Genomic DNA, 24978 nt, shown 5'->3' with positions numbered 1-24978 from the left:
CGTTAAGTCCCTGGTTAGTCTGACAGTTGATAGCTTGTCCCGAATAGTGCCAAAACCTCAGCCTCTCAGTGCTGCTGGCTATTCTTCTTCTTGACACTCTGACAGTGCTGAAAATTAAGTGAGGTCCCTTTGCCAGTGACAGTGAAGCAACTGGTTTTTGGAGTCTACCCGACCCTTATTGAACTACTGCAACTAACAGAGAGCTAGGAGCTGGGGTAATGGGAGCATCCCCAGGCCAGGATACCACAGACTCACGCTGTTCTTACCCAAAGTTCAGTAATTTTCAAGAATAAATATTTCTTTGATTGATTTTCAGAGTGATGAAGTGGTGGTTTTTGAGTTTTGTCCAGCCTTATAATGGTCTTGGTGGGATAGAATTTGGTGTCCTTTCTCTGTTATGCCTGAAGTTGGAAGTCTAGAAAATTCTCAGCCATCATTATCTCTTCAAGTATTGCTTCTTCCACATTCTATCTAGTCTCTCTCCTCTGGAAGTCCTAGTAATTGTATGTGAGACCTTCTTACTCTTTCCTCCTTGTGTCTTACCTACTCCTTCATATTTTCCACATTTTTACCTCTCTATGATCCCTTTCAGTAAGTTTCTCAGCTGTATTTTCTGGTTTACTGTTTTTTTCTTCAGTTGTATCTCATCTACTATTTACTCATTAATTGTGTTTTTAACTTCACTGACTTTTTTTTCATTTCTATAAATCTGATTTTGTTCCTTTTCAAATATTTATAAAAGCTTTTCTCCTCCCCTTATGTTTTTTAGTTTTATCCTTTACGTTTTAGAAATCTTAAACATAGTTTAAAAACTATGTAACACTAGCTGCTGTTACAGGTAAACCTTGAATTCTCAATGGCTTAACTCAATAACGGTTTAGTTCTTGTTTATGTCACAGTTTGTAGTAGTTATTTATTGCTACATACTAAATTACTTCAAATGGAGTGTCTTAAAACAAGAAATATTTATTATCTCACAGTTTATGTGGGTCAGAAATCTGAGCCTAGTGTAGCTGGGTGCCACCTGGATCAGTGTCTCACAAGACTCCCATCAGGGTGTTGGCCAGGATTGCAGTCATCTCAAAGCTTGACTGGAGGAAGATCTACTGCCATGCTCATTCCCATGGCTGTCAGTAGGCCAAAAATCCTTGCTGGCTGCTGGCCAGAGACATCAGTTTTTTGACATGTGGGACTCGCCATAGGGCTACTTGCAACATTACAGCTTACTTCTCCCAGAGCAAAGGCTCTGAGAGAGAGTGAGAGATGTTGTCCAAGATGAAAGCCACAGCCTTTTTGTAATTAGATCTCAGAAGTGACATTCCATTGTATTTTCCATATTCTCTTCAGTACTCAGTAGGAGGGACTACATAAAAGTATGAATGCGAGGAGGTGGAAATCATTAGGGGTCACGTCAGAGATGGTCTGTCTCTCAGTCTAATATTGGCTCATCTTCAGTGGAGGTTTATCTGTGAGAATCCTGAGCAGCTTGGGTTAGGAAATATTTTGTTATTACTTCTGCTAGACTATTCTTGGTCTGGGACCATTTTATGTTAATTTTTAATGGGGGGATGGGTGGGGTCTGATCCATGAAGGCCTATGCAGATACAGAATCCTGTATCTATGTGATTAGTTTGTGGGTATAAATTCTTAAAAAATTTGTTTCTTTTCTCTTTCCCCCAGTGCCTAGACTATAGGCTAGCTTCTTTATCATCAGCTTGTACTAATAATTGATTTTTCTTCTATTCTACCTTTTCATCAAAGGTTTCCTACTTTTATACGGGTTCTCATTTCCAATTCTATGCTTCGTGGGCCCAAAGCCTTACAGTTGCACCTAAGTGGGTGTTAAAACCTAGGCCCTTTGGTTACTGAGACTAGCAACCCCAGCCTCCACCTTCCACCTCCACTGGGCTGTTTGCAGCATTGGCTCACACAGTTAATATTCCGATTTTCCAGTCTCCTCTTTGCTTTTGTCCCCTGGGGACTTATCTCTCTTTCTTGTGAGCTCAGCTATGCATATAAAGCAACGTTTGTTATATTTTATCTGATGTTTTAGATTGTTTTGAAATAGGAGGGTTTTTCAAGGTTATCTAAACTAAATGACATATATAAAGTATACAGAATGTTGCCTAGCCCCCAGTTGGACCCACTAACTCTATCACGGAAACTTTTCAGTTAGTCCCAAAGTATTTTCTTCTAAATATCCCACATTCTTGGAAATTTTTATTGATTCTGAGTATGATTTGGAGAAAAGCTAAGTTTCTTATTTCCCAAGAGGATTCTTTGACTTTGACTCAGCAGGGGCTGGCGGGGAGCAGGGTGGAAAGAAGTCTGGGGATAATATGAGAATTCACATAATTGTAATATAGTAAAGATCAACTCAGGCACAGTATTCCTCCGAGAGTCTATGTCATTCTGCATTTCCCTTGGGTCCTGGTTTCTTGTTGGAATTTCAGCTTCTCTTGGCCTGTGGAGATGGAAGGTGTGTGGCCCCAGGGAGTTTCTTACCCTCCCTCTATCTGCCTGGTATAAAATTAGTTGTGGGAATAGCATATGGTTGGGATTTCAAGAACTTCAGAACCCCTGGGAAAGAGAGGTCTCTGAGAAGCATTGTCATTGCGATTTAAGAACTTCCTGCTACTAATAATAGTAGCTGATGTTCATTGAGCATCTGCTATATGCCAGAGATTCTGCCTAGTGCTTTACACACAGAAGAGGGATGGAGGTACAGAGATAAGCTGGAGTACGAGTCTTTTCATTCCTGGTGTCTTGATTTGAGACCAGAACACTCTCTGTTGGGGTTAGATCAGCAATTTTGTGCTCCACAAGGGACACTCTGGGATGGATTGGTTCTAGTTGGGGCGTACCCTAAGCCTGGCCTAGAAATAGTAGGAGTTAGATTAGCTCCCAAGTTTTAGCAAATACTCTGCCACTGCTGGTCCTTGGTACCCTGGAGGCCTAGAGATAGGAAACTGGGAGGTAAATTCCTAGGAGTCATGGTGAAGCCACAGCTGCCACAGGAGTGTGGCTTATGCCAGTTAAACATAGGTTAGCTTGACTTCCACAGGATCTTGGATTGAATTTTCCATGGCCTATGACTTCTGTACACTTGTAATAAAGTTCCTTTAGAAAAAAATGCAGAAAGAAGTCCAGACAGTCCTTTTTTTAGAAGCTACTGGCCCCACATTGGAACCACGAGGTCTGAGTCTTCAGCAAATTTGGTTCTGAGCTTTGCAGCAGCCAAAGCAAAAAAAAAGGCACAAAGTTAGAGAGCCCTGGGTTCAGATCCTTGAGGTGGGGCCTGAGTTAATGTGGATCTAACAAGCTCCCCAGGAGATTCTGATGTTCAGTCAGCGTGGCATGAAAGCCAGGAAGCCTAGCTTTTAACTTTGGTTTTATCACATACAAGCTGGGCATCCTTGGACAATTCATCTGCCCTTTCTGAGCCTTAGTTTGCCCATCGAATGAAAATTCCTCCTCAATTTTACGTAGAATTTTGTGATATCATGTTATACCTTGGAGGCTGAGTTAATGCAAACATTGAGCTGCATTTCACACATGGATCAAGCCATTCTTTTTGCATATAAATATGATTCTATGAATCTTTCTTGGGAGATGTCACAAGATGCAGCCGTGGGTGCTTACTGTCACATTTGTTATGTGGATGCTACTGAAGACCTTGTCTGTGACTTCATGGGAGAATTTCTCTTGAGCTCAGGGGAAGCAAGAGTTGTGGTTCTCATGAGCAGTGGCCTGTGTTTCCCAGGTAGACTCTAAGACCTTCACATGCTCTTCGTCCATGAACTAAGAGCTTGCTATATGCCAGTATCTGCACCAGAGGCCTCACATTTTTTTTTGAGCCCCCCAAAAGGCCCATGAAGATGATACCATTATCATTCCCATTTGACAGATGATTAAACAGAGGCCTAAAAACTAAGTCACTTTCCCAGGCCACACTGCTAGGAAGTAGCAGAGGCAGCACTTGAATCTAGGTGGGTCTTGCTTTGCAACCCGTGCAGGCAACCCACAGGCTATACACCACGGTGGTTTGACTGCTCTGAAGCTCAGTCAAATGTACACCCACATTGTGCTCTGGGTATAGAGCTTACCACTGGACCACCTTCTTTTCTTACCTTTATTTTTGCTTTGTGTCAGTTTTCTCATATAATGCAAATGAAGTTGCAGCCTCTGTGGTATATTTAGTTTTAGTGCAGTGTTGTGTGACATGGTTCTGTGAACGAAATTTTTGTTTTGCTTTTTCCTTAGTTGCTTTAATTTTTTTTTTTAACATCATGGGTTCTGCACCACAAAATATCGGAAACAAAAACAAGAACCTCATTCAGCAATGGCTGAACTTTCCTCGGAGAAGGAGGGCCGAGAAGGAACCAGTGGGCCAAACCAGAATGCTAGTTAGTGGGCAGAAGGTGGGGGGAGGCTTGGAACACTTGAAGGTTGATAATTTTTGCTCCATCGCCCATTAATTTCTGTCCTGCCGCATGGTTGTTTTCAATTTTGCAATGCGGTGGATCATAAATAGTAAAATAAAAAGTGGTCTTCCCTGCAGCGCCCCCCCCCCCCCCCGCCCCATACTAGGTAGGAGAGTGGCTGTCAGGTCCCTGGTCCTCTCCCTTAGGGTCTAGTAAGAAAAATGTGAGGGGCTGGGACTAGGTGGAGAGGAAGATGGGGTGGTCTGGAGGCTGGCATACAGCCAGACATTTGGGAGAGGTATAGATGAGGTGGAGGGAAGAGTATTTAGAGGAAAGACTGGACCCCCAAGGCATTTTGCAGAGCAGCACAGAGCAAAGGTACCTCTATTTTTCTTTGCAGAGACTGAGGGCTTCTTTTAGTCTAAATGCAGAAGAGTTGCACAGAAACACAGCCTCTGCAGATCTAGATATATTTCTATGACAAAGTGCTTCAGAGAACCTCCACCCCCCTACCCATCCCAGCATGCCAATAACTGTCTTCTCGGCTCCTGTCCCCAGCTCAGCGAGGAGCTGAACCAGCAGCTGGAGGCCGTGTGCGGGTCTGTGTTTGGGGAGCTCGAGTCTCAGGCCGTGGACGCCCTGGACCTGCCCGGCTGTTTCCGCATGCGGAGCCACAGCTACCTCCGGGCCATCCAGGCCGGCTGCTCTCAAGACGACGACTGCCTGCCGCTCCTTGCTGCCCCTGCCTCTGTCTCAGGGAGGCCCGGCTCCTGTGAGTACTCCGAGTCTGCCCCCAGCCGGGCCCTAGGTTGGAGAGCGCCCTGGGTTCTGATTCTGACCCCGCCCAGCTGTGCTTTGCGACTTTAGGTAGATCGTTTGCTTCTCTGGGACGGGCGATGGGGGGAACCCCCTTGGCTCTCTACGAGGCAGCACGCGGAGTCCCGGGCGCCGCGTGGGTAGCTGGCCACAAATACTTGCAGGGACGCGTTTCTCACCCGCTGTCTCTGCGTTCCCGACCACAGCCTTCAACTTCAGAAAGGCCCCGCCCACCATCCCGCCGGGAAGCCAGGCCCCGCCCCGCATCTCCATCACCGCCCAGAGTAGCACCGACTCCGCCCACGAGAGCTTCACCGCAGCCGAGGGCCCGGCCCGGCGCTGCAGCTCAGCTGACGGGCTGGACGGCCCCGCCATGGGCGCGCGCACCCTGGAGTTGGCGCCGGTGCCACCTCGGGCCAGCCCCAAGCCCCCCACACTCATCATCAAGACCATTCCTGGCAGGGAGGAGCTGCGGAGCCTGGCGCGGCAGCGGAAGTGGCGGCCGTCCATTGGGGTGCAGGTATGGAAGGAGGAGGCGCTGACGAAAACTCAGGCCCTGGCTGGTTGGGGATGGGTTGAAGGGCCTTCGCTGGGGTCTTCTGGAGACAAAGACCTTTTCCTTGGCTTGCTCTGAGAGCAGGTAGCCCCTCTGTCTGGTCATCGACAGGGCTACTCCAGCGAGCCCCGGCCCTTGTCCCTCTTCCTGGCGCCATCGTCCCTACTGCTGAATGGAGAGTGGTTCCCAGAGGTTGCCACCTTGATGCCTCTGATCTCCTGGGTCTCTCATCTTGATTAGGAAGATTGTCTTTACAGGATCTGCCAGCTGGCTTGGGGCTCAGACACTGCTGGCCCTTCTCCCTGGAAAGGGCTTGTGCCCTGGCCTAGCCCTGGCCACTGACTCTCTGCCTTGCCAACAGGTGGAGACTATCTCAGACTCCGACACGGAGAACAGGAGTAGAAGAGAGTTCCACTCCATAGGAGTACAGGTGGAAGAGGACAAGAGGTAGGTCTGAATGGGGCCATCTCAAGCTTCCTTGGGGAAGAAGGGGAGAGAGGGCTGCATAATGGCCTGGTCTCCTTGTGCACACTGTCTCTTCCTGGAGGAGACCAAGTCCCTTTAATGGGGAGCAGCTATCAATGTTATCCACAGAGATGTCACCAGGATGGTTATCAGATCTAAAGTACCCGTGCCTGTCCCAGGTGCTCTGAGGCAGGTAGGAGATATATAGTAGTTGAGGGAAAGGGGCGGTACAGAGACATAGCAGGTAGGTGCTGAGCAGACTGCCAACAATTGTCCTTTATAGAGGATAATAGGATTTTGCCAATCCCTTATTACTTCCTGTGGTATACAAGTATGTGAGCTCAAAAAGAAACAAACACGAAGATTGTCTCTCAGAAGGCCCTGGCAGCTATAACACTCCTCTTCCGTTGGCTCACACAAGCATTTAACCAGTTGGGGGTACTTATTATATGTCTGAGTCTATGGTGTACCCGAGATGGTAGAATTACCAGCGGGCACCATTCTGGCAATAGGTAGCCTCATTAACATTGCTTCCTTAATTTCCAATGGAAAAGTTGGCATCGTGAGCTCTGGAGGGAATACTGGGAGAAGTCACTTGGTTGTTGAGTTCCTGTGGGAAGATGCTTTCTCTAATGTCCATGTGGCAGTGCCATAGTGGCCCGTCTGTCCTCTGGGCTACAATGCTACCAGGGCAGTGACCCTAAGTATGGAGTCTGGGAACCTACCCGGGTCTTGCTTAAGGGTTTCATGATACTCTGTGTTGCCCAGGCCATACCCACTGGTAGAGAAAACTAGAGTGCCAGTAGCAGTCCCTCATAGCTCTGTATCTAGTTGTCATTTTTGGCCTTTAGACCTCCCCTAAAGTTCCCCCAACTGTTTCTGGGTAAATAAAAATATGTACCAAACACCATCAGACTTAAGAGTGGGAATTGAGACAATATCCTGTAACGTCAAGAATGGTACACTCGACAGTGAACTAGAATTCCCACTCAATGCACAATTCCAAGAAAAAGAAATGAAAAGAAAACTGGTTTCATGTGTGCGTGCCTGGTCAAATCTTCTTGGGGTTCCTGTGGGAGTCACCATTTCCCCCCACTCTTCCTCTAGTTCTCTGCAGTTCCACATGCTTCTGAGGCTGTAAAAGCCTCCATCAAGGGTGGCAGAAAGTTGCTCTTGTTGCCCGCATCACTCCTGAAAGCTGCTGTCCTCCGAACTCTTAATATTCCACAAAGATCATAGAAAAGTAGCACTTTATGGCCAACCTAATTCCTCAAATCCATGACTTGAGTTCTTGAGAGGTGGGTCAGGAGTTATGGATGGACGCAGCTGTGCATTCAGAACCTTGCCCTTCTGCACTCCGATGCTGTCCCGTGGACCATAAACTGAGCCCGTGTGCCCCTACTCACACCCTCATGAAGATTCTTGGTCTTTCATCCAGATACACCCCCGGAGTTCCCCCATTCCTCCTAACAAGACTGAATCCTGGGGAGAGTGCAGTAGACATTCTACTGAGATTCCAGCTAAATCAGCAAACTTTGTCATTCATTTGCTGAGTCATTCAGAAAGTACTTATTAAGCATCTGTTATATGATAGCTCCTGTTAAATGCTCAGGGAAACATCAAAAACATGACTCTTGTCCTCATAGAAGTTATGGTCTAGAGGAGAATCAAGGCAATGAATAAATCATCTATGAATAAAAACATGGTTACACTTTATGGTATAATATGTAAGGGAATATCATTATACATTATGGTGGGGAAGGAGAGAAAAAGCAGGAGCTAAGAGAGAAGGGACCTTATTTAGGTTAAGCAGGTGACATTTAAGCTGAGATTTGCAGATTGAATAGGAATACTCAGGTGGTGATTGAGATTGGGGGGTGGGGTGGGGAGTGTTGGGGGCTGGGGTGATCTTTCTAGGAAAAGGGAATAGCATATGTGAAGGTGCTGGAGCAGGAAAGGGTTTGACCTTTCAGGAACTGAAAATTTCATCTGGCTGGTGTGGAATGGGGTGGGGCAGTGGCAGGGGCTAGGTCATGTGGAGCATGGGCATGATAAAGAAGTAGAATTTAATTGTAACTAAGGAGCAGCCATTAAAAGGTTAAAAAAGGGTGCGACATGATCTAATTTATGTTAACAAATGATCACTAGCTGCTAAGTGGAGAATGAATTTGAGGGACATGATAGTGAGTATGGGGAAACTAGTAAGCAGGATTTTTCCATCATCCTGAAGAAAGATGTTGATGGTCTTTTGCATTATGAAAGATCTTGTATTGGGGATTTTTTTTCTCTCTATTGTAGTTTATAATTGGGCACTGCTCATTTATGAGGACACTATTAAGTTTTGTCCATTAGTTTTGTATTTAGTAACTTTGCTGCTGTCTCTCATTAGGGTTCATAGTTTATCTGAACATCATAATGGGTTTTCTATATAGTCAGTTATTTTTTTCTGCAAATGAGGGTATTTCTTTTAAAGCAGTTTTCATTTTTTTCTTGCAATAGTGCATTGAATGAGACTTCTAATTCACTGTCAAGTGTATCACTCTTGATATTAGAGGATATCGTCTCAAATCCCACTCTTAAGTCGATGGTGTTTGGTACAGATTTTGATGAATGCTATTTATCAGGTTGAAGAAATTCCCTTCTATTCCTAGTTGGCTACGAGTTTTTATTTAAACAATGTTTAAAATAGAAAGTAAGAGTGGAAATTTACTGAATTTGTTTTCAGAGTCTACTTAGATGATCATAGATATTTTTTCCCCCCTTTCATTTGTAATGTGAATTATACTAAGTGATTTTCCATGTTGACCTATTCTTTCATTCCTGGGATAAACCCTGCTTAATACTATTATCAATTTGTAGTAAGTTTGGCTGTGAGTAACAGGGCCTCAATAGTGTCTTAATGTTTTTCTCTCGCATTTAAAAACAAAAAACAAAAAACAAAAAAAACAAAAAGCCTGGATGCAGAAGTGCAGTGTCAGGACCTGGGGCTTCTATCTTGCTGCATTTCCACCCTTTGCGTACTATCTCATATCCAAGTTGCTGAGGTTCAGGCTCCAGCTGTTCTGTCTCCATTCTGAGCAGAAGGAAGGAGAAAAATGAGGAGGGATGCAGCCCTTTCTTTTTTAAAAAGACTTCCTGACAGACACAACACTTTCACCTACATCCTATTAGCTAAAACCTCTTCACTTGGTGGCATCTAGCTGTAAGGGAGGTGGTAGAATAGTCTTTTAACTGAGAAGCAATGTGCAGTGATTCAATGCACTATTATAATACACGATTATAGATGAAAATCAAGGTTCTTATAGTTATAGACAAAGAGAAGAATGGATTTATGGAACTCTAGCAGTTTTAGTCATGGAGTTGCTGTATTTTTATATACCTTGCTGGATTTTTGAATAGCTATAATTTTATTTAATTTTATATCTATATTCGTAAGTGATATTGGCTTACTATTTTGCTTTTATTGTCGTTACTGAAGTATTAAGGTTATGCTAGACTTCTAAAATGAGTTTGATAGTGTTCTCTATGTTTCTGTTCTTTAGAACTATTTTTTTAAAGTAGGAATTATCTATTTAAAAGTTTGGTAAAGGTTGCTTATGAAACTATCTCAACTTGATTCCCTTTGCGAGTAAGAGAAAGTTTTTGAACTACAGGCTCAGTTTCTTTAGTGGTTATTAATCTATTCTGGTTTCATTTTCCTTCTGGAGTTAAGTGTGATGATTTACATTTTTCTAAAAAAATAGACCAGTTTACAAAAAAAATGACAGTTTTCGAAATTTTGGCACCAAGATTCTTTATTGTAGTATTGTAACTTTATAAACTTTTATTGTACCTATAGGTTACATCCCCCTTTTGTTCCTAATACTATATATATACTATATATATGCCGTACCTCCATTTCTTGATCAATCTTGCCTGAATTTTGTATATTTCATCATTTAAATATATTCTTTAAATTATACTTTATTAGTCTTTAAAAAAAAACAGCTTTTGGGTTTGGTGAGCATCTCTATTGTTCCTTTCTCTTTTATCTTTAATATTTTCTTTCTTCTAATACTAATATTATTATATTCTTTCTTCTACCATCTTTGTCTTTTTACAGCTTCTTGAATGCAATTTCTTATTTTCTAACATGTTTTTAAGGCTGTTAACCCCTTCTAACTATACTGCTATAGCTGCAACTCATAGTTTTGAGATGCGGTGTTTTCATTGTTCAGCTTGAAATAGTTTATAACTTTCATCCTAATTTTCTTTTTACTCTATGATTTATTTCGGATATATATATTTTTAAAGTTTTCAAATGTGTTTATTAGGGGAGAGATCTACCTTTTCATTGTTGCTTCTTAAATTCGCTACGTAGTGGTCATGGTATGCATTCTGTATATTCCTTAGAATTTGTCAAGTCTTTTTCCATCATATATACATATATATGATCAGACATATGTTATATTTTTTAAATGTATACCTTGATTTTTTTTTTTTGGTTGTTTGAGCTACCATTTCTGAGAGAGGTATGTTAAAATGTCTCACCATGATTTTGGACACATCATTTTCCCTAGTAATTTTATTAAATTTTCCTTTAGTTTGAGAAGGTGCTATTTAAAAGTATTTAGGCTTATGATTGTTGTAGCTTCTTGGTAGGTTGGCCCTTTTATTGTGTAATTTGCTTCTTTTTATTTTTACTAGTGGTTTTTGCCTTGAAGTTTATTTTGCCTCATTTTATTGCTATGGCTTCTTTCTTTTGGATAATTTTCCAGTATATCTTTTTCCATCCTTTTATTTTCAGCCTTCCTATATCCTCCTGTTTTAGATGTGTAAGCAATATGAAACTAGAGTTCAGTAGACATATTTAATCCATTTATATGTATTTTGATTACTGATTTATCTTGAAATTTTCCATTTGATATGCTTTTTCTTCGCTGTCCTTCTCTCTTACTTTTCTGCCTTCTATTGAACTGATCAAATTCACTTTATTTCTCTTCCCTCCACTGGTTTGGAAGTTTACATTTTAGTCATAATTTCCCTCAACTTTTTAAGAAATATACTAAATTTCAAATTTTACTAATAAAGTCTAAAATCAGTCAGTTTTTCTATCCTTCTTAGGCACAAAACAAGTACCTTGGAACACTTTCTTAAGTAAGTCCCTCCTCCCATCTCTCATGTTATATTTATCTAGTATTTTGATTATTATACCTCTTCATGAAAAACACTCTTCTAAATCAGTTGTTGTTATATATTTTATGATTTAATAGTTTAGGTTTACAAACATATTTTAACAATTACATGTTCGCTATTGTTTGTTACTGGCCACTCTTTCCCGATGGGTTCAATTTCCTTTATGCTGAAGTACTTCTTGAGCTTGGGACCAGTGTTAGAGTTAATATCTCAGCTTGAGATTTCTGTATTTCACTGCTAGTGCTCATTTGAACCCCACACCCACACACAAAGCGGCCTTAATGTTTTATTTTCTCAGCATCCTATTTCCTGACCACTTTCCTGAATCATGACATGAATTTTCTAGTCCAAGTTTGTAAGTGAAATGACCCTTCAAGGGTGCTGGTTTTATGTGTAGAGTCTCCTTCCATCTCCCCAGGATGCACAGGTTTGGGGTCTCTTCTCTTCTTCAACCTGGGTCTTACCATCCAGCTTCTAGCATATGTCTGGCCTGGTATTCCTGAGTCTCATTTGGCTCATGTTTTGAATTTCCTTTTTGTTTCTGGTACCTGATGATTTCTCTTTTCTACTTTTAAGCTTGGCATTATAGCAAAACCACCTTTTTACTTTATTTTACCTAGCATCTCTGTATGTTTATGGGGAGAGGATTGGAGCTTCCTTAGTTAGTTTGGTCTACAATATTGATCAGTTGTCTGGACTAGGTTTATAGCAACAGTGACAGAGAAAAGTGGACCAAGTTGAGGAGCATTTGGAGCAAAGTCAGGGAAGGGCAGTGACAGGCAGAGAATGAGGTATTCCTTGCTATTGTATAGGTGCTCAGGAAGGTTTGTAACTTTGGTGGGGTGAGCTGATAATGGGTGATGGTGAGATGGTGTTGGGTAAATGTCTGAAGAACCGAATTGCTTGGGACAGGTGATCACACTGGTAATCCAAGTGGGTGACAGGTGGGGAGAAAAGAAATCTGGCACATCTTTCTGGCCAGGCTCTCTTGCTTTTCTGCTGAAGGCATCCTTAGTTAAACACCTGCACCATCCTTTCTGTTCCTTATGTCCCTGGCACTTTAAGTCTCACTTACCACACACCGTGTTCCAACTGGTACATAAAAGTGAGCCGTGAATACCAGCAGCTTTTCCAGGCAAATATCCAGGACTAGCCCCCGATCTGCTGCCACCCCATCTCCTTGGACTCTCTTGTCCTTGCTCCTGTCTTGCTGAACCCCTCACCCGCCTCTCTCTCTCTTTCTCTCTCTCTCTCTCTCTCCCTCTCTCCCTCCCATCCCCTTTTTAAAAAATATTCATGTAGGAAAGATCTCTCTTTTCTGACTTTCGGGCTGTTCCTTGCTAACCTATTGGGTGAAGAATTCAGATTTGTTGCCTCTCATATCTGGGAGTTGTCTAAGTGTCCTTCAAGTTGTCCATCATCACTGGTGACTTGGCTTAGAAATATACAGGGGTGGGAGTTGGTGTCTCTTCAGTTCCAACTCCACTGCACGCCCACCCAAAATTCATTGGTCCACAGATACTTATTGTATCTCTATTACTTGTTAATTACTATGCTGGGCACTGAGAATACAATGGCAAGCAGAACTAGACATAGTCCCTGCCCTGTGAAGCTGACAGCCGTGTTCTTCTAAGAACCCGATAAATGATGTAGAAGTAACAGCTATAAAAAGTGCCACAAAAGAAGAGGTATGTATGCTATGAGAGTGCATAATAGGGGCCCAGCTAGAGAGGTCAGCCATAGCTTCCCTGAGGAAGTGACATTTGAATGGGGATCTGAAAGATGAACAAGAGTTAACTAGATAAAAATAGGAGATAAGAGTGTTGCAGGCAGAAGGACCAGCATGCACTAAGGCCCTGTGGTGAGAGGGAGTATAATTAAGAAACAGTTACCAGGCCTGTCTTAGGGCATCCAACCTACCTTCTCCCCAGACCCAGCACTGGGCAATGATAAAAGAATGCATCAAATGTTCTTGCTGAGTATTAGTAGAATGTTCCTGGGGCCCTTTGAGAACATAGAAACCATGTGATCTTTGCCTCTAACTCTCTCTAAATAGGAAGATCTTTACTTCTATATCCCCACCCCCACCAAGACCATATCTTAATTTCAGATTTAAGAAAAATAAAATGAAATGAAATAAGTGAAAAATATCGGAACATCTGATTAAATTATTTGATTATTGAATAAGCAATGAATAATTTTTAGTATAAGTATTTCTCAAATATTACATGAGACATACTAAAAATGTATCTGTTATTTATTTGAAATTAAAGTTCAACTGATGTCCTGTATTTTATCTGACAGTCCTACTTACACCCACTTGTGCCTAACCAGGATTCCCTGGGGAACTCTGTAGGAAGGCCAGCCTACCGCCAAACCCCTTTCTTGGCATCATGGTCATTTCTGGCTTTGGGACCTTGGGAAGGGAGTGTATGGGAAGAACAGAGCCCCTTGAGTTCTGGGAAGGGAGCTTTCATCTCATGAAGTTATAGTACGAGAACAAAAAGCAAAGAGTTACTGACTGACCACAAGCCCTGGGCATGGACACTGCCTCCATTCCTCAGTCATCACCTCCAGGATGATTCATGACTCCTCATCATGACTCTTCTTAAATCTCCCACCCTAGCCCCACCTCAGCGTCACTGTCATAGTCCCCAGGCTGAGGTGGTGGGCTTGGGGACCCCTGATTGATTGTTTAGGCTCCTAGATGCTTTCTCAAAGAGGGCACACGTACAATGGCTGAGTCTTGCTGAAACGTCCCTGCCCTTCCTCTTCCTTGCCCACTCCCCCTCCCATGCCCTCCAGCCTTGCTGCCAAATGCTCCTGGCAAAACCTCTTGACAACTTCTGGATGTTGAGCATTCCTTGGACACTGTGTCTCTCGGGATGAGCCAGTTTTTTCCCCAGAGCTGCTTGCATTATCCCTTAGAGAATCACAGGAGAAATGTCTCTTGAAGTAACCATGATAACTACTTTCAGAATCATCAGGAATGTGATCATTGTCAGCCTAAAGAACTAGAGGGGAGAAGCCTCCTCAACCTTGTCAAAAGGCTTGGGGAGAAAATATAGTGAAGAGCATTGTTTTGAAATAGCGATCATTCATAGCTGAAACCAGCTTCTATCGCGTGTTTACAGCTATTGGTGAAGACCACAGCGAATGCTGCCAAACCTGAAACTAAATAGGAACATAAGCCCTGAACTTCGCTACCCTGAAAATGCATCTGCTATAGTTACGATGAGGTTTAGCTGTGAGTTACAGAAGACCCCCAAATGACAGTGACTTAAATATGATAGAAGTTTATTTCTCTCCGGCTTAGAAGAAGTCCAGAGAGTCCGTTGAGGGCTAGTAGGTACTCTACAGTGTCAAGACCCAGGCTCCTTCTATCTTATTGCTCCTCCATCCTTACTACTTGGTTTCCATCTCATGTTCCAGCATGGCTGCTTGAGGTCCAGTCATCATGTCTGCATTCTGGTCAGCAGAGAGGAGGAAGAAACAAAGAAGGGCATGTTCTCCTTTTAAGAGCATTTTCTGGACGTCTCACAGTTCTGTTTATATCTGTGAGCTAGAAGTAAGCCACATGACTACACCTAGCTGCAAGGGAGATTGGTAAATGAATCTTTATTCAAAGTGGCCACGTGCCCAGCTTAAAATTGTGGGATCCTATTACTAAGGAAGAAAGGAAGACTGGGTTTTGAAGATAGTTAGTCGTCTCTACCATCCTTTCTTCCAATCAGCCAACCAATCAACCAACCAACCAGCCAACCAACCAGCCAACCAGACAACCAGCCAACCAACCAACTGCTCAGCTAACATTTATGTATGAGCAACTGCCCTATTTAGTAAGGGAGACAGACATGCAAATCACTAACTGCAATACAATGTGATATGGAGTATAAAAGAGGTTTTATTCAGAGCACTGTGGGAGAACAGATGGAAATGATCAATAGCAATCATAGTAATTAATAACTACAATGCCCTAGCAGGGTTCTCAGTGCTACAGTCCTATGATTTTATTTGCCCAGCTCCCTTTCTTTTTAGCAAGAGCTACAATCCTTCCTGCCTCTTCTTGTAATAGCTAACATTTATAATGGGCAGGCCAGGTGCTGTTCTAAGTCTCTTGCATATATTATCTCATAACAATCCTTTGAGCAGGCACTGTTATCATTCTCCTTTATAAATGAGGAAACTGAGACACAAACCATAGAGCTAGATGTTGGACCCAGGCAGTCTAGCTCCAGAATACACATGCTTAACCACTGTGCTAAGCTGCCTCCCCTAAAGCTGTTCATTCTCTTTGCTTTCTCCAAATCCCCACCCCCAGATATCCAGCAAACAATCTCCCTGCTGACTTCATTGTAATAATGGAGGTGATCTAGTGGGACCTCTCTCCACCTCTGGACCAACCCTCAACTTACTTGTATCTCTTCCCTTGCTTCCTCCACCAGTCCTGCCTCAGGGGTGAGGGATCTGTCTTCCTGTTTAAAGCTGCCCCTCCGCCCCCAATCCTTGGGGGCTGGTGGAGTGTCACGGTTTAAGAGCTGGCCTCTGCAGCCAAACTGTATTAAATTGATAACTGGTCTTAAAAACTCACTTGACTGCTTTAAGCCTCAGTTTTCTCATCTATAAGTAGAGGTGATACTAACACCCTTATCATGGGACTATTTGTGAGGATTGAGCATGTTTATTCATGTACACTGCTTAGCTTAGCATGTCCTAAGTGCTTAGAGGGTTATTGTGTATCCCCCTTATTTCTGGTCTGTTGGACTACTGTCTCGCTCTTCGTTATTTTCAGTTGATTTTTCTTTACTGGCTGTATTAGTTTCTGATTGCTGCTGTAATAAATTTCGTGTTTGTATTTCTAAGGAATATATAACAATATAATATATTTTGTATACATGTGCATATGTATTAGATGGCCTAGATGGAGGGTGAGTGACTTCCCAAAGGCATGTAACAACGAGGCCAGCATTAGGTCTCAGGGCTGCCTCCTGTTCTAGTGCTCTTCTGTGGTGTACTGAGTGGAGGCAGAGGTGTGTAATTGTGATCTAATAGTCAAGGCAGAGGGTGATACAAGTCTTGACCAGGACAGCACATGGCACATGCCAAGGTGAAGACCGTGTGACAGGCAATGCAATATGTTCTTGCTTTCCCTCTTTAGGTGGGGGTTGGGACATAGGGCTCGTTGGAGACTGCACATGAGTGCATCTCTCTTCCCCGGGTCCTGCAGCATCCTTCTGGGTCTGGTTTCTATGGCAACAGGCTCCCAGCAGGCAGCCCGCCAGCTGGAGGGAAGCAGGCAGGCAAGGCAGGCAGGGCGAGAAGGACTGGGCAGCAAGAGGAAGCCTGAAGTTGTGGGGGTTGGGGGAATCTCATGGGAAGCTGGAAGGGCCCCGAGAGCTGGCCACTTCTAAGCCCCTCTTGCCTAACCATGCAAGGGTGGAGGTTGCTTAGGACACGTGAGCCTTTCTGTTATGGTCCTTGAATTTCCAGACCTCAAATTTCTGTTTACCTCTCCTCCCACCCCCATATCTCCTGACTCCCACTTCAAATATTGTCTGACCCCAGCCTCATGCACCTCAGGAGTACACTGACTTCTTCATAGAAAAGAGCCCCTATTCTGAACCTAGGGGTAGGGGGCAGGAAGAGCAAGGCCAAATGACTTTCTGTTTTGCATATGACTTGCATATTAACTCAAAGATAAGAAATTTCCAGGTCTTATGTCATTCCTGCCAACAACTTAATTCAACTCCACTGGCAGCAGCTGACTGTGTCTGGCCAGGCTCTGGGCTGAGCCATGGGGGTCCCTAGAGGAGAAGTCACCTCCTTTCCCCCACCTGCTCCAGGGCAGTTTTTCCTGATGTTTTAGCAGCTGATGCCTTGGGAAGTGCTTGGGCTGTGAAACTAGCGGCAGCCCTGGGTCCAAATCCTGGCTCTACTAACTTTGTAGCTGCGGGCCCATCGGTCTCTCTGAGCCTTAATTTATTCATATCTCTGCAGGGCTGAGGACATACCTGTTTAGCTGGTGTAAATTAGCAAAGATATAGTTTTGTTAGAATGCCGAAATGCTTTTGTATTCATTGGTAAAGAGCCACCACCCTGGCCCTTCCATGGCCCCTCTGGTTCTCCCCCTCCAATCCAGCTTCTGTCCAGATGGTGCTCTGGCACTTGGGCTGTGACTATTCTGATTGGTATATGCCATTCTGCTCATGGAGTACAGGTTGTAGTGTCAGGAGACACTACAACAGGTAGGTATATTATGTGCCCACTTGTTGCAAGGAGTGATATATTTAAAGGTCCTGGATTAATGTCCATCACTTTGTAAGTTTCCTTTCTCATCCTTTTTTCTTTTGGCTTGGGGTTGGGGTGAAGTTGGGGGTGATACTTGGCAAGAGCAGAGATGATAGCCACCTCTCTCACCAGGCGGGCGAGGTTCAAGCGCTCCAACAGTGTGACAGCTGGCGTGCAGGCAGACCTGGAGCTGGAGGGCCTGGCAGGCCTGGCCACAGTGGCTACAGAAGACAAGGCCCTACAGTTCGGACGCTCCTTCCAGAGGCATGCCTCTGAGCCTCAGCCTGGGCCCCGGGCCCCCACCTACTCAGTCTTCCGCACAGTCCACACACAGGGCCAGTGGGCCTACCGTGAGGGCTACCCACTGCCGTATGAGCCGCCGGCCACCGATGGGTCGCCCGGCCCTGCCCCTGCCCCAACCCCGGGTCCTGGGGCCGGCCGCCGTGACTCCTGGATGGAGCGCGGCTCACGTAGCCTCCCTGACTCAGGCCGCACGTCCCCATGCCCACGGGATGGCGAGTGGTTCATCAAGATGCTGAGGGCGGAGGTGGAGAAGCTGGAGCACTGGTGCCAGCAGATGGAGCGTGAGGCGGAGGACTATGAGCTGCCGGAGGAGAGTAAGTGAGGGAACTCTGCTCAGAGGGATCATGGCTGGGGGCAGGAGGGGCAGCAGCAGAATAATGGAGCTCTTTGGTTAGATGTGAGGACACTGTCCTCACGGTTTGGTTCTCTAGCATCAGACCTTGGTGGGTCTCTACTGGCAGCAGGGCATTCTGGGAGCTCTTGGAAGGAAGCAGGGAGCAGCTTCAGAGGTCAGGGCTAGGACTGGGGAAAGTGACCAGGCCAAAGGGCTGGACCTTCAGGAGATGGCTGCCAATCCAAGCCAGGAAGTCCATGGGGGTCAAGGGAACTCCTCGGATCTGGGCTGGTGTGGGGCACTGGGCCTGGTCCAGATCCTGGGGCCAGGACTTCAAAGCAGAGGGGAAGGCAGTGTAGTGTACAATGTCAGATCTTGTGTGAGGCATGGGTGAAGGAGATTAAGCCAGGAAGACATGTTCTTTCCTTGCAATTTCAGTCCGAGGGGAGATATAGCCTTGCCCTAGAATCCCTGAGTTGATGGAATAGTGACTAGGAAGATGGGAGTCATGTACATGAAATTATTTAGTAATTCTTAAAGAGCCAAGGAGTCATACACTGGTGAGTGACAAAGTTCAGCCAGTGGGTGGTCATGGAGCTAGTGCCTGGCCAAGGCTATAGGAGTAGGCTGGGGCTGACGTCCATCTGTTCTCCGACATGGGAGGGAAGGACACAGGAAGATAAGCACTCAAGAAATGTAGATTATATGAAGGAATAAATGTCATTATCTGAGGATTCAGTCTTCTTGGTGAAGTGAGATAGGAGCTGCTTGTTAGGAACCTGAGGATGCGATGGGGAGGGGTAGGAGACAGTTACAGAGTGCCAGATAACAGAAGGGTCAGAATCATTCAGGGCAGACTTCCGGGGAGCTGAGGCAGGAAAGGCATCATTCCTTTCCTCGAATTTCCTTCTGCTCTCCAGTCCTGGAGAAGATCCGCAGTGCTGTGGGCAGTACACAACTTCTTCTGTCCCAGAAGGTTCAGCAGTTCTTCCGGCTGTGTCAGCAAAGCATGGTGAGTGCCCATGGGTGTAGAGCCTATCAGGTGCGTGTACCTGGTGGGTGACCCAGTGTGTGTATATGCCTGAAGGTGAGACCAGGTGTTTGTGCCCAAGAGGGAGAAGCCTCGAGTTTCTTGTCTCCTTGTTTCCCAGTCCCCACCCCACTCTCCCAGGTCAGGCTTCCTGACAAAGAGGGTGGGTGGGGCTGTCTGGTCCTGGCTGGACTCTGATCTCCCTGTCTGCCTCTCTTCTGTCTCCTTGCTCTGCAGGACCCCACTGCGTTCCCTGTGCCCACCTTCCAGGACCTGGCGGGTTTCTGGGACCTCCTGCAGCTCTCTATCGAGGATGTGACCCTCAAGTTCCTGGAGCTACAGCAACTCAAGGCCAACAGCTGGAAACTCCTGGAGCCTAAGGTTGGGGGAGGCCCCTTTAAGCCAAGAGTCCAGACCCTGGAAGATTCTCTTCCCCATAAAAGCGTGTGTAGGGGGGCGGGGGAGGTGGGGGGGTGCAGACAGAAGAAACCCATGGGCAGCCAAGGCAGTCCTGGACAGGTGATTGGTGATCATCTTCTTCCAAAATGACCACACTCTTGGTCACCACTATCTGCCAGAACCCCTCGGTGGCTGCAGCCACCTTGGACCAGCTGCAGTTTGAGGGAGCAGAACTAGCACTTCCTGAAGGGTGGATTGCCCTCAGCTCGGATCTAGGCACAGAGAGGACTTTGAGGGTCCCCTCAGCCCTCATCTCACTAGATCTTTCTGTGATGGGGCCCAGAAGCCTGGTATGTGAACCCCCATTGCCTTGCGTGGGACCCCTCTCCCTCCCCGCCCCGGATCTATAGTAAAATCATCCAGTTCCACAAGGGAGCAAACACTGATGCCAGTTGTGGAGAATGGTGCCACGAGGGCATACTCGAGTCAGTCATTTTTTAAATGAAAATGTGGGCTTTGACCTTGTCGGAACAGGTGCACCTGCTGCCACGTGGCACAGCCACAGGTTAATCCCTCCCGGCAGTGGAGGCGTGAACTGGGAAGTCGAGTGGGGCCCCACTCCCACACTAATCCTCTGTCCCTCCCGCGGTAGGAGGAGAAGAAGGTCCCTCCGCCGATACCAAAGAAGCCCTCGCGGGGCCGGGGCGTGCCGGTGAAGGAGCGCTCCCTGGACTCGGTGGACCGGCAACGGCAGGAAGCGCGCAAGCGGCTCCTGGCGGCCAAGCGCGCCGCCTCCTTCCGCCACAGCTCGGCTACCGAGAGCGCCGACAGCATCGAGATCTACATTCCCGAGGCCCAGACCAGGCTGTGACCCGCCCGGCCCGCTCAGCTCGGGCCCGGGCCCGCGGTTTTCTACCCGTACTGTACACCCAGCGTCGAGGTCACTGTGAACGCGGGCCGCCCCGTGCGCCCGCCCCGCCGGCACCGCACGCCCCGGCTCCTCCTGCCCGTCACACTCTCGGGTTTTTTACCTTCCTGACCCCACGCGAAGGCGCCCGGGCTGGGCTGGGGGCCGTGCCTCTCCGCCCTGCGCTCCCACCTGGACCCCTCCTCCCTCCTGGTCCGACGCTTCGTCCCCTCCTCCTCCCCATGGGCACCATCTCAGCCATTACTTTCCCCCACGGGCCAGGCCGGGCCGGGTCCTCCATCTGGGCTCTGCGTCCCTCCCACCCCGCGGGGCTGGGCTTCGTGGGGATCAGCTTCGTGGCTTTTTATGAAGAATCCCGAACCCCGCCTAGGAGCCCGCCCCACCCTCAGCCCTCAGCCCACCGGGCCCAGGAACCACGGTGGCTGGACCAACCCAGGACCAGGGCGCCTGGGCCTCTCCCCTTTCCCAGCTTCTGGGGAGGGGAGATGGGGGCTTCCCCTCACCACACCTGTGGCTGTTCCCACATCCCCTTGAGTATCCCAGGAAAAATAAAACGGCAGAACTGCACTCGAGCCGGCTGCTCTCTCCAGAAGAAGCCACCACTGCCCTGTGCATGGGGGACACGGGGTGGAGGGAGAAGAGTCCCGGAGCCCAGGCTCTTGGTATGGGGAAAGATTCGGCCCCCTGGGGGCTGCAGTTGAATCTGAGCCCTCCTGGAGGGGTCCGATGAGGTGGAGAGGGGAGGGCTTCCGCCTTCTCACTGGTTTCTCTTTCTGCCTTCCAGTCCTCCAAGCTTCCTCCAGAGAGGAGAGCCCAGAGCCCGAACCTGGCACACAGCATGTGCTCAATAAACAGGCAGTGTGGTTACTCTTAGATATGGATAAATATTGGTTTCCCTTCCCCTAAGGGCTCAATGTTCTCTCTGCTCCACTCATTTCTGATCAGTAGAAAAATGTTCAAATTAGTACTTCCGTATTTTCTGATGCCTCCTAGGATGGGCACTTTGTTGGGGGGCAGAGAACAGAACTTTCCCGGGAATCTAAATGGCAACCCAAACCAAGAGGTGATGGCTAATATTGATTGGGTGCTTACTGTGGGTAAGGGAAGGGGTGAGTGCATTACATTCATGTGGCCCATCCTCAGGACAGGTAAGAAAGCGGAAGCTCAGGAGAGGTTAAGTGATCTGTCCGAAGTTACTGGGCTGAGTGGTGGACCCAGGTCTAAAACTAAACCATGAGCTTTTTTTTTTTTTTTTTTTAAGCTCTATTGCCTTTTGAGTTCAGAAAGGGTTTGATGGCAGCGCCCACCCAGAAAGCCACCTTTCCAGTCCTTAAACAGTCCGTGGGGTTGATGTGTCACCCTGAGGCAGGAGGAAAAGCCATCTGGTTGGCTGCTCTTGTGAGCAACATTGGACTAGCCAATTCTCATTCATTTATTCAGCAAGCATTGATCAAGAATCACTGTTGGCATCCAACACCAGGGAGATGGCCCGAACAAGCGTAGTTTCTACCCTTATGGAGTGTACTGTCTTATAGGAAAAACAGGTAAACAGCAGCTAAAATATAAGGGTGAGTGCTGGAAAGATGACGAGATATTAGCCACTGGAAGACTGAGGCTGTGAAGAATGTTCCAAGATCAGACAATAGCTGTACAAGGGCTTGGAGGAGAAATAGGCATTGGTAGTGCAGAGGTTTGATCATGCTGGACAATTCGAGGAGGGTAGGCCTGGGTCCTGAGGGCTGTGGGAGCCATGGAAGGGTTTTGAACAGAAGAGTGGCATCAACGGATATTTTAAAGGCTGGTTTTGGAGACCACCCGAAAAGCAAGAGATCATACACATATGAGACCACTGGAAGGTGGAGTAGGCCCTCATGTAATTCAAATTTCCAAAAGTGAATCAGCTTTGGACTGACCTCAAACAGATTCCTGGACCCTATCCAAGACTTATTGAACAGACGCTGCTCTCAAATGAGTTTCTAACAAGTGTTCCAGGTGATTCTGATGGGCAGCTAGGTATGGGACCATTTAGACTGGATGGCTGTCCAAAAGTTTTCATTAAAAATGATCATCTGTCTTTCCTGTAGACTCGCCAAGCTGTTGGGGAGGGGAGATGGGAGCTTTGGCTGGGTCACTTTATCTTTCTGAGATTCAGTTTCTCATCTCTAATATTGGGACATGAGAACTGAACTTGACAATACTCAGAGCAATCCTATGAAGCAGGTATTGCTATCACCACCATTTTACAGATGAGGAAACTGAGGCTTGGAGAGGCTAAACAACTTACTGCAAATCATGAAGCTGGGAAGTGGCTGAGTCTGAGTTTAGCCCTCTACATTATACAACTGTTTATGGTTCTAAGTCTTTTCCCAGAAACTGGGCCAGCTTTCCCAGGACCATGAGGTACGTGAGAATAGACACGTAGCGACTGGTCAGCATCTGCAACCGTGTGGTCATGTTACTACAAACATGTCTCAAATCTCCCCACAAGGGACTGATGGGGGTAGTATCCTTTGGGTAGTTGTGCTGAATAAGTGAAGGATTAGATCCAGTCCCTGTGCTCAATTTGCTCCCAGTCTGGCCATAGACAGGCACATAAACAGAAAGATGCAGTACAAAGGGAGGCCTGCTCTCCCAGAGGGGCTGATGAGACTAGCAGCCAGGGAATCTGGGAAAGCTTTTTGTAAGAGAGGCCTTTTGAACCAGATTTTGCAGGATGCATTAGAATTTTGTAATCAAGAAAAGGAAGGGAGGACATTTCATTTCAGGCAAAAGGACTAGCTTGAGCAAAGGCATGGAAGGGTATGTGTGGGGAATGATGGGGAGAGCAGAGACAAAAGAGGACAAGGGAGGAGATGTGGCTGAAAGGGACCCATGGTAGTCGGGGGGTTAAGCTGAAAATTTCATTTACATTTTATTTAAGTTTTTGGAAGATCCTTTGGCCAATAGAATGGGAATGTACTGGAAGAGGCAATGGAAGGCAGGGAGACAATATTGAGGGAGTTGCTAAGGTAATCCAGGTAAGAGATGATGATGATGAATTTGAGAGACATTCAGGAGACATAGATGCTATATGTGAGCGGGATCTTGGGAATAATGCGAAGATGTAGAATTCTTGAAGATGTCATTTAGGTTTTTGGCTTAGTAAATAAGTAATGCCACAAATGGACATAAGCTATCACAGAAGGAGAAATAAATTTGGAGTGACCATTTACTGAGCACTTAGTAGATGTTGAGTACTGTGCCAAGCACTTTATATTCATTGGGTCAGAACAACCCTATGGGGAGAGTACTATTATTGTCCTTTTAAAATCATAAATAGTTCTGAGATTAACAGGTAGCATAGCCAGGATTAGAACCCACAGCTATCTGATTCCTAAGTCTTGAGCCTCACTCAGTTCTGCCTTATGAAACTGCTAGCCATCACTTGAGACTTACTTAGCTCAAGGGCAGGTTCCTCCAGGGGACCTTTCCCGATTCTTTCTGGGGCTCTTCCTCTGTGCAGCTTGTGTATACATCTGTCACTGCATTTTTCACACTCAATGTATTGACATTTTCTAGACCAATCTGCTTCCCCATCAGTCAGAGAACTCCTCGGAGCAGGGATGGTCCCGCTTATTTTTTTGCATCCCTGATGCCTAGCACATGTTAATTGGCTCACTGAATGCTGGTTATTCTAGGTAATTTGTTTCCTTTTCCTCTCTACCTATTTAGTTAGTGAACAAGTTCTGCCAATAGTGGTTTCCTACATATTTCTCTATACTGTTCTTTTCTCTCGGTTTCCACTGCCAGAACTTAGCACTGAGCTCTTTGAGATCATAGAGGAAGGGTATCTAACCTAATAGTGTAGTCCAGACAGCTGATATAGGGGTGTCCCTAAAGCCTGAAAAATGAATCAGGGATACATTGGTAAAGAAAGGTGGGAAGGGCTTTCAGGTAGAAGGAAAAGCACAAATTAAAGCACAGAGGTGTAAAACAATTTGGTCTGCATGGAGGAATGGAAGGGGTTTAGCATGTGTTACTAAAGATAAATAAATATGCCTGGCTGAGATTAGTGGAATGAGGGTGAAAAAGCAGCTAGGTAGGAGTGTTATGGAGCTTGAGCTTTGATTTTTTTTCTATACGTGATAAAATAGGTGTCTGTACAGGAAGCAGCAGGGACACAGAGGAGTGAATACTTATACCTGTGGGGTCAAGTAAAACTTAGGCTTTTTTATATTTCTGTTATTTGTAGACTAACAATAATACCATTTATTCCCCTGC

At 46.0% G+C, this 24978-nt stretch overlaps 1 protein-coding gene across 4 annotated transcripts in view; it reads left to right on the top strand.

Annotated features, from left to right (window-relative positions):
* The window catches only part of DLGAP3 (DLG associated protein 3), a 54205-nt gene extending 32915 nt beyond the window's left edge, over window positions 1-21290 (top strand). For 3 of the 4 annotated variants that reach the window (XM_016147289.2, XM_016147287.2, XM_016147290.2), the window contains exons 6-12: window positions 4983-5196; window positions 5447-5760; window positions 6158-6243; window positions 17857-18341; window positions 19282-19373; window positions 19629-19772; window positions 20443-20661. In XM_016147289.2, coding sequence (XP_016002775.1) covers window positions 4983-5196; window positions 5447-5760; window positions 6158-6243; window positions 17857-18341; window positions 19282-19373; window positions 19629-19772; window positions 20443-20661 — 1554 coding nt within the window. Of the gene's footprint in view, window positions 1-4982; window positions 5197-5446; window positions 5761-6157; window positions 6244-17856; window positions 18342-19281; window positions 19374-19628; window positions 19773-20442 lie in introns of all 4 variants that reach the window. The other variant, XM_016147286.2, reaches the window with a different exon arrangement.
* The last annotated feature ends 3688 nt before the right edge of the window (window positions 21291-24978 follow it).

The sequence above is a fragment of the Rousettus aegyptiacus genome, unplaced genomic scaffold, assembly GCF_014176215.1.
Source record: "Rousettus aegyptiacus isolate mRouAeg1 unplaced genomic scaffold, mRouAeg1.p scaffold_m13_p_1, whole genome shotgun sequence".
Lineage (NCBI taxonomy): Eukaryota > Metazoa > Chordata > Mammalia > Chiroptera > Pteropodidae > Rousettus > Rousettus aegyptiacus.
This window is presented reverse-complemented; position numbering and strand designations above follow the sequence as displayed.